The 9,723-nt window shown below is 55.3% G+C and overlaps 1 protein-coding gene across 3 annotated transcripts in view; it reads right to left on the reverse strand.

Annotated features, from left to right (window-relative positions):
* PPL (periplakin) overlaps positions 1 to 9,336 on the reverse strand; it is a 43,677-nt gene extending 34,341 nt beyond the window's left edge. For 2 of the 3 annotated variants that reach the window (XM_059898198.1, XM_059898196.1), the window contains exon 1: positions 9,093 to 9,335. In XM_059898198.1, the coding sequence (XP_059754181.1) occupies positions 9,093 to 9,154 (62 nt within the window). In that variant the 5' untranslated portion in view covers positions 9,155 to 9,335. Of the gene's footprint in view, positions 1 to 9,092 lie in introns of all 3 variants that reach the window. The other variant, XM_059898197.1, reaches the window with a different exon arrangement.
* Positions 9,337 to 9,723: the final 387 nt, after the last annotated feature.

Below are 9,723 nucleotides of genomic sequence, written 5' to 3' on the forward strand. Positions count from 1 at the left end.
TGATCCTAACAACCCATCATCACGGTTGGTACTATCATTGCTTGCAGTGCAGATAAAGAAACTGAGCCTGGGGAGGAAGGGAGAATTGTCTGGAGCCAGAGGGTCAGCATCTATGCTGGTGACTGCTGCCACACCCACCCCCCGCCAGTTTTCCAGATGGCCAATATTTCTAGATATTCAGTAATTGCTGAATAAATTTTCACCCCCACCCCCCAATCCTTGTCCTCTCTCTGCCCCTCTTACAGGTCCTGGGGATAGGCCCTTCTCCATTACCAAGTCGTGCCACAACTACTGAAGCCTGTGCGCCTAGAGCCCATGTTCCGCAACAAGAGAAGCCACTGCAATGAGAAGCCCGCACACCGTAACGAAGAGTAGACCCCACTCACTGCAACTAGAGAAAAGCCCGCACGCAGCAACAAAGACCCAGTGCAGCCAAAAATAAATAAATAAATAAATATATAAAATGTTTGCTCAATTCAACACCTATTTATTGAGCCCCAAGCCTATGCAAGGCCTGGAATTAAGGGCTACGAAAGAGCCCCCACCAAAAGATAAGTAAGTCCTTATTGTCCAGAAGTTTATGGTCTAATAGGCAGGATTAAGAAAAGCACACCAATAACTATAATTCCAAAGATTCAGATTGCCTGGGTCAGGGTATTTTCATCCATTCTACCCCATTTAGGCCTTGTATCTTAACTTAATTGTGAAAATACAGCTCAGTCCAATAAAATGCAGGGAAAGAGCAAGAAGGAATCAAAGAGAAAGCATGACAATAGGAAATACAAAATAATATGGCAGGAGTAGGTCCAAACACATCATTCATTACAATAAATGTGCATGAGTTAAATTCACCTGCTAAAAGATAAGACTCTCAGGTGAGAACAGGAAAACAAAAAAAAAAGCCAGCTCTATGCCATTTTATAAGGCACGTACCTAAAGCAAAATAACACAGGAAGGTTGAGAATAAAAGAATAGAGTGCGACAGACTAGGCAACTGCTGCTTTAGCTCTTTTAAAGGAAGAGCAAGGTGCATATAACTCTATGGACAAGTTATATTGCCCATATACTTAAGACAATCAGTGAAAACATGGGGTTTGATGGCTGCACATCAAAAGACTGAAGTCTGGGCCCTGCCTCACTGATTCTGACTTAACTGGTCTGCAACAGGACCTGGGCATCACCTTCAAAGCTCAGATGATTCTAATGTGGAGGCAGGGATGGGAACAAGGGAACGAATCACGGTCTTGTGTTACAGGGTTAGGGGAGCAGATTGAGGAAGAATCCCCAGGTCTCTGCAGGAAGGAAGTCTTGTAGAAAGCAATACCCAGGAAGCACCCAACAAATACCAGATTGACTGGTCAACTGACTGATAGGTTCCCTACTAGAAACTTCCATGGTAATTAGCTGGGTGTGGATGAATTTACTGTCTATTAATCCTGGGGAAGTAGGTTCTAAAGTGAGAGGGCTGCTGGTATAGTAACTCCGGCTCCGTTTCATGGCCCAATCTGTTTCTGCCCAGGGAAGACCTCCCCAAAAGCATGTGCTTTTGGGCTCTCATTACAGACACATACACAGAAGTTCAAGCCACTTTGGGTAACACCAAGGCGTGTCTTGGAGATTTTTGCAAGGTTTAAATGGGGCTCAAGCCAATCTCAACACTCCTGGTTGTTACGACGTCATTCCGGGTTTGAGACCAGTGGACAAGGAGTACTGGCCTTGGTTTATGAGGCACCTACTATGTGCCTGATGCTTCACACATGTCACCTCCAGTTCTCTCCATTATCCTACATGCCTCTGATTTGCAGATTCAAAACAGACCTCCCGGGCTTCCCTGGTGGCGCAGTGGCTGAGAATCTGCCTGCTAATGCAGGGGACACGGGTTCGAGCCCTCGTCTGGGAAGATCCCACATGCCGCGGAGCAACTAGGCCCGGGAGCCACAGCTGCGGAGCCTGTGCTCCGCAACAAGAGAGGCCACGATAGTGAGAGGCCCGCGCACCGCGATGAAGAGTGGCCCCCACTTGCCGCAACTAGAGAAAGCCCTAGCACAGAAACGAAGACCCAACATAGCAATCAATCAATCAATCAATCAATAAAAAAAAAAAGACTCCTCATTAAAAAAAAGAACAAAAAAACAGACCTCCCACCACTGCTTACTGAGCACCTGCTGTGTGCTAGGCATCGTTCCAGGGATGTGGCAGTGACCACACAGCCTGCAAAGCCCCTGCCTTCATGAAGTCCAGAGTGGGGCAGGAATGTGGCCAGCAGCACAGCTGACAAGAGGCACAGCTGGACCTGGAAGTCAGGTCTGCATCTCCCAAACCCAGGCTCTTTCTATTCTACCCACCAAGCCCTCCATCCCTGCCCTTAGCTTCAGCTTTCCTCTCAGTAACATGGGGGTTTTGTTGCCCAGTTTATAGTTGAGAAGAGTCAAGCTCCTTATCCGGAGCAGCAGGACTGCAGCCCTCTCTGTTCTTGGTGGCATAAACTCAGAATCCTTCCTCAACCTTCAACTAGAACCAAAAAGTCTCCATGCCCAGGATGGAGAAGTGAAAACCTTAAAAGCCATGAGTCTGAAATCTGAGCCCAGGCTGCTGGCGCAGCAAAGAATTCTGCACGTGACTGTTTTCCTGCAGCTGCTCAGCCTTCCAGGGTCAGCAGGCCTTGATGGGGTGGAGCTACTGGCCAGCGAGCGGCCCATTGTGCATTTATCATATAAGACCTGACAAACCCTCTGCCCAGGAAAGGATGGGCTGGCGACCAGCTGGGACACCCTACCAGCCAGCTCGCCTGCTCCCAGCTCATAGCAGCTGAGACTCTGAAACTCTGAGCCTCACCTGGAAAAGAGAGATGAGGGTAGTATTACCTAAGAAAGACAATACAATCATAATTTAGGGAGGTTGTTCCAAGCTAGGACTCAACCTCAGAGGCTGTCATGTGTTCACACCTTTCCCAGTTCCCATCCTGTTGTCCCCTCTCCCACTTCTGAGACTCTCCCTGTGTGTCTCTCCATCCAGAACCCTCTGGCTTGCCCTCCATTTTTTAAAAAGATAAATAAATAAATTTATTTATTTATTTAATTTTTGGCTGTGTTGGGTCTTCGCTGCTGCACGTGGGTTTTCTCTAGCTGCGGTGAGCAGGGGCCATTCTGTTGCGGTTCATGGGCTTCTCATTGCGGTGGCTTCTCTTGTTGCGGAGCACGGGCTCTAGGCGCGTGGGCTTCAGTAGTTGTGGCACGTGGGCTCAGCAGTTGTGGCACACGGGCTCTAGAGCGCAGGCTCAGTAGTTGTGGCGCACGGGCTTAGTTGCTTCGCGGCATGTGGGATCTTCCCGGACCAGGGCTCGAACCCGTGTCCCCTGCATTGGCAGGCGGATTCTTAACCACTGCGCCAAGGAAGCCCTTGCAGCCTGTTTATGGAGCACACAGAAGATGGGGGATGGGACAGGGGACTCTCTGCTCAGGCCCTCCCATGCAGGAAAGGGAAGGGCTCCACCTGCCTGGAGGCAGGAAGGGGTACCTGGGGCCTCCCTCCCCAGGCTCAGGAGGATGGAAGACAGAAGACTCATCAAAAGCAGAGAGAACAAAGATCAAGGACCATTTCTGTCTTCCCACTCCTGAGACAGGCCAGGGCAGGCAGGCTGGGAGAGTGGCAGGTGGCACTGGCAACGCCCCGCACAGCCCTGCCTAGAGCGGAGAGGAGCTGGGACTCCTGGGTCCTCCTCCCTTGACAAAGAGCCTTGGAAATACTCCCAAAGGCAGCTTCTCCCCCAGCCCCCAGGGCCCTCCAGAGGTCCCTCAGCCTCCTTAGAGTATTGCCCAAAAGGTATGAATTGAGCTCAGCCTCTCCGCACAAAACTCCCTGTCCCCAGATGAGTGCCCTGACCGTGCCTGAAATGCCACCATTAGCAGCCATTGTTATAGGTTCAGCTCTGTTCTGTTCTGAATCTAATTTACTAGGTCTCGTTCCTTCTGCCAAGCGAACTGGGCAAGTGAGGGCAAAGCCAGAGAGAGGAGAGGCGGAAAGGGCTGCTGGGCGGAGTCAGGGATACAAAACCCAATGACTCCACCATCTGGCCTGCAGCAGTCCCCAGAGACAGCTGCCCCCAGCCCCAAGTACAGGTGGGGAGACCTAGTTTCCCTCCTCAGGGGCCCTGAGCCTCCAGCATCAGCCATTTGTGAGCTGTAAGCCCAAGGTGAGTGTCTTTACTATTGGCCTCAGTGCTACCCTCTGTGAAATGGGACACCACCACCAGCCTGGCAGGCTCAGTGTCAGAATGAGATGCTATAATGTCCATGGCCATGCTGGGAGCACAGTAGGTGTTGAGAAATGGCTGCGTGGACCACTCGGTCCTGGTCACCCACATGGTGGGAGGTGGGCTTTGCTGACGGGCCCTCCCCCAAACTGTTCAAGCTTTCCACTGTCACTGATCAGTGCATGAGTGTCTCTCCATGTGTCTTCTTTTTTTTTTTTGGCTGTGCTGCGCGGCATGTGGGAGATTAGTTCCATGACCAGGGATTGAACCCACGCCCCCTGAATTGGAAGCCCAGAGTCTTAACCATTGGACCGCCAGGGAAGTCCCTCCATGTATCTTCTTTTTTTAAAAAAATATTTTATTTATTTATTTGGTTGCGCCAAGTCTTAGTTGTGACACATGGGCTCCTTTGTTGCAGCTCGCTGGCTCCTTAGTTGCAGCATGCGAACTCTTAGTTGCGGCATGCATGTGGGATCTAGTTCCCTGACCAGGGATCGAACCCGGGCCCCCTGCATTGGGAGCTCAGAGTCTTAACCACTGCGCCACCAGGGAAATCCCCCTCCATGTGTCTTCTTAAGCGGGGGTCCATGTGAATGCTGGGGTGAATGAATGAGAGTCAGCTGACCTCCTGCCCCACTTGGGCTGCAGCCTCCACAGCTGGAAGAAGACCAGCTGCCTGGGCACCTCTGGTCTTAGCACCAACCTCATCTTTAATAGCAGTGTGTGGTTACCAATATTGGCTGCCATGATTTACTGAGCACTCACTGTAAGCCCTGGTCTGGGGCTGGGCCCATCACATGCATTATCTTGCTCTTGATCCACTAGTGACCTCACCAGCTGGGTGTTCCTGCATCACTCCCATTTCACAGATGAGGAAACTGAGACTCAGAGGTGTTACCTGACCTGCCCAAGGTCACACAGCTTAGGAGAGACAGAGCTGGGGCTTCAACTCACACCTGGATGGCATCAAACTCTATGCTTTTAACCACCGAGAGGCTCAGGGTACCCCGGCTGGCTTCCAGGAGGACACGCACCTCTTTCACCAGCCTCCAAAGCCTTGGGCCCTGCCTCCCACATAGGGCACCCCCCCCCATTAGGACTGGGCTATTCTTGCAGGACTGTGCCCAGGTGAGGTCAGGAAGCAAGGCGAGGCTGCTGGGTGCTTATTGGGGCCCAGGCCTGTGTGGAGGGGCAAAATTAGCCCCATTTTACAGATAGGGAAGCTGAAGCTCACAGTGAGGCCAAATTTCTTTGCCAAAATCAAACACAAGCAGAATTCAGTCTAACTCCAGAGCTGGAGCTAACCACTCCATTTCTCCTGATGACAGGGCAGACACCTCCCCAGGAAGTCCTCCCTGATAGCCCAGGTCTCCCCGTAACCCTGACAGCCCTCACTTCAGACCAGTCAGGGAGAACCAGAGCCATCAGGCTGGAGACCTCATCTGTCCAGCTCTACGTCTCCCCGCACCAGGCTCCCATCACCACCACAACACAGTCCTGTAACCACACTAGTAATTAAGCAAAATTCCATCAAGTGCAGAGAGACTGTCAATGTCTCTTCCACATCCACCCCCACCGCCCGGGAATGGTACCCCTGGAGTTGTGCAGTGCACTGCCTGTCCATCACAGCATCCAGCTCAATCCCAGACACATAGTAGGTGCCTATTCGAATTTATTCAATAGTTATAATCATCATAGCTGCCGTGGACTGAGGCTTCCTATAATTCTCAACCCTTCCCTGCATTATTTCATTTAATCCTCATGCCAACGATATCACCAGGCAGGTACTACTTTTATGCCCATTCTACAGGTGAGAAAACAGAGGCTCAGAGAGGCCAAGCAGCTCTCCCTAGGTCGCACAGCCGGGAAGCAGGGGCTGGCTGGAGCTGTACTCTCAGCCACAAAGCAGGGCGGTAGGACCAGGGCCCCTCGAGACCCTCCCTGCTAAGCTGGATACTATCCTCAGTGACCTGCACCATCAGGCCTGACCCTGTCATTAGTTCAGGTGTGCACACCAGTTCCCACACCTGTCATTAGGAACCAGGGCAATGAGAGCAGCTGAGTTCACACCCAGTTTCAGCTGCTAAAAGGCTGACAAACAGGGAGGGGTGGTTTTCTCCAAGGGGGCTCTCCATTCACTAATTTCTGTTCACTTGTGCAGTCCAAAGCCCGTGACTGCTGGGTGTGAAGGTCGCAAGTCCTGGTTCCTGGATCCCCTTTGCTGGGGACAGGGATGCTGACCCTCAGCCTGGGTAATTCCTATGTGCTGGGGGCATTCTCTCCGTTGTTACATGTGCTCCTCCCAGCAACCCTATGCAGAAGATATTAGCACCATCCCTGCTTTGCAGACGAGGAAACTGAGGCTCAGAGAGGTTTCTGCCCACAGCAGATGTAGCAGAGCTGGGACCAGAGGTGAGGAGCTCCTACCCTCCTCAATACTGAATCTCACTGGCAACCCCGCCCGCCTTCCCCCAGACAGAGGAGGAGGGCCCCAGAAAATTCAGGATGCAAGAATAACTTGGGGGTCAGCACCCTGTGACCAGCGACCACATCTTAGAGTTACAGGTACAGGGCTATGCACTGGGTAACACTCAAGAGATTCTTGTTGACAGAATTGGGCAAGAGGCAACCCCCCACCCCGCAATCTGGTCCATGAACTTGTCCCCACCAAGGGGAAGGGGCAGAGGGACATGCTGGGCTGGTACGACCATGGGCACCTGGCTCCTACCCAGGGCTGTGACTGTGCGAGGCCATGGGGGTGTGAAGGAAGAGTCTCTCACCCCATCTTGGGGAGAGAATCAGAAAGGCTTCCTGGAGAAAGAGATCTCTAAGCTGAGATCAGTCATTCAGCCAGGGGCAGAAGGTGGCTGCTTTGGGCCAGGAGTATTGAGAGGAGCAGGACCTGTGTCCTTGCCACCCTGAGTCCCCGAAGCTGTAAAGGATGGGAATTCCTTCCTTCTTTCCCTCTGCTGGGAAGGCCAAGACCCTCCCAGCTTGTCTGGATTCATTATAACTTTTGTTAGGTCCAAGCCCAGCCCTTGGGGAACTGGATGGATGGAGAGCTGGAGGAAGGGGGAGCTTGAGGGATGGGGGAGGCAGAGGGCAGGGCGAGGCTGGCCCATCTCCTGGTGTGTGGGTGTGTGCGTGTATGAAGGACTGGAGGGGCCCCAGTCTTGGTGGGGGGAGAACAGAATAGTCCTCCGTGCCTGGCACGGAGCATTTGATTGTGCAACGTCTGAAAGAACAGTTCAGGGACTGGACGGGACCCCAGCTGGGTTTGAGAGCCAGCTGGACTCAGCCACAGAGGAACAGCGTGCAGGGTCCTGCCCATTCCCTGTGGATGTGAAAGACCAGGGAGGCTTGTGTGTACGTGTATGTGTGTGTGTGGGGGGGGCGGGAATCTTGGGAGGGGAGAGGAAGAAATGTCTCTGAGCTTGAAACAATGCAAAGGAGAGAGGGGGCAGTGGGGTCACAGGACAGGGGAGTTTCTGAAAGGACTGGAACTCAAAAAATGGAAGGCCCACACTCCCCATGCCAGTGCCCAGGCCACCTGCACCTGTCAGACAGGTCTGCCTGGACTGGACCACAGGGGCAGGGTGGGAGCCCAGGCCAGAGTGTCCTTGCTTTCATCTGGGGCCTGGGAAGGAGTGAGGGACTGCTTCCGGTGGAGGGGGTGTCTCAGGTGAGGGCACTTCGGCGTGGATACTCCCAGGCAGGTGGGCTATGCAATTGCTGAGCTCCCCACCTGCCTGAAGCCCCTTGTCGAGAGAAGTCTGGTAAAGGCTCCCTCCCAGCTAGGAGGCCCCGCCCCATTTTCCTTAGAGAGAGGACAAGGCAGGGTCTGATTCTGCCCCCACTCTCGATCTCAGCATCTCCAGTTATGAAGTGAATACACTAGGCTTAAAACCGACGTGGACTGCCGTTTCAAAGCAAACACATTGAGACACGTTATTCCCTTCCCAGGCAGCCCTGAGAACCCGAGGCTTAGAGACGCCGCCAGTTTCGGGGCTTTGTGATTTCTCAGGGGGCAGCCACGCCCCTGAGAAATCACGCAGGGAGAAGGCCCCATAGTCTCTCAGCCGATGCGCAGACCCCGGGGCGGGTGGTGGACAAGGGGTGCCTCAGCCCAGGTTCCCCCAACCCGACCCCACACCCACCGGTTCCCCTGGACCAGGTTCTGGAGCGCAGGATGGCAGGTGCTGGTTAGTGCTGCCGCAGGTGGCACAACCCCACCAGGCGCCCCCCCCCCCCACACGCCTGCCTGACGCCAGGAGCACCTGCGCGCTCTCCAAGAAGCACTGGTGAACGCCCGCCACTCAACGCCTCACGCTCCAGCTCAATTTCACGGCCCGGGTGCGCCCCTAGACGATGCTTCTTAGGTCCCCTGCGCACCCCACTCCCCGGCCTTGGGTGTAGCGTCCTCCAGAGAACACACCACTCTCCACCCTGGCGGTGCTTCCTGGCCCAGGAGGACCCTTGGCGCAAGGGCGACCCCGCAACACCGAGGTCCCCTGTACCTCCAGCTAAGTTCCTCGCCCTCTAAGCACCCAAGCCAGAACTCTCCGGTGCCAAAGAGCGTGTTTTCCCTCGGCTCCCCCAGCCCATCCGCATCCCCACCTTGGCGGTGCTTCCCAGCTCAAGGGTGGCCCCCGGGCCCCGCGTTCCCGCGAGTCGCACACTCCTGGCTGGGTTCCCAGCTCCCTGGGCCTCCCAGGGCAGTGCTTCCTGCGCAGCCCCCATCCCCCTCAGCCCTCGAGGCCCGGCTGTGCCCCCCACGCCCTGGGCGGCGCATACCGGCCCAGCGCGCCGCCAAGCGCGCTGCGCATGGGCGCCTCCTCACCTGCGGGTCCGAACCGTGGGGCTGTATTTGCCTTTGTTTCTCTTCCTGAAGAGTGAGTTCATGGTGGCGCTCGGGGTGGGCGGGTGGGACGTCGGGTCGCGGCGGCGGGCTGGGCACTGGGCTGCGGAGGCCCCGGCGCGCACCAAGGGGCGGGCAGCAGGCGCAGGTGAGCGAGAGCGGCGATAGTGGAGCCCCGAGTGCTGTGCGGCGGCGTCGCGCGGTCACTACTCGCGGGGGGCGGGGCGCTCGCAGGCCACGGGCTCTCCCGGCCGCTCCCAAGAAGGTGGTGCTTACCTTCCCGGAGGAGGGGCACCAGGTGGGCGGGGCTTCCAGGCTCGTGCGGCGCCGGGCCAGAGCGAGTAGGGCGTCCGCTCTGGACTGGGGGTGGGGACACCGGGTCTTGTCAGGACGCAGCCCACCGCCCAGCACGGACATTCGAGATGCTGGGCAGGCGGGCGGGGGCTCACTGGCCACTTTCCCGAGCGTGCTCATTACCCCCTCATCCCCCGACTCCTGGCCTGGCGCCCCCCTGACTGAGGGCCCCATCTGGCTCTCTGCTGCCCCTCTTGGGCATCAGCGCTCCCTTCTCGTTGGCTGAACCCAGGTGGGTGCCCACCTCCCAGGTGTGGCA

Source organism: Balaenoptera ricei, chromosome 15, assembly GCF_028023285.1.
Source record: "Balaenoptera ricei isolate mBalRic1 chromosome 15, mBalRic1.hap2, whole genome shotgun sequence".
NCBI lineage: Eukaryota > Metazoa > Chordata > Mammalia > Artiodactyla > Balaenopteridae > Balaenoptera > Balaenoptera ricei.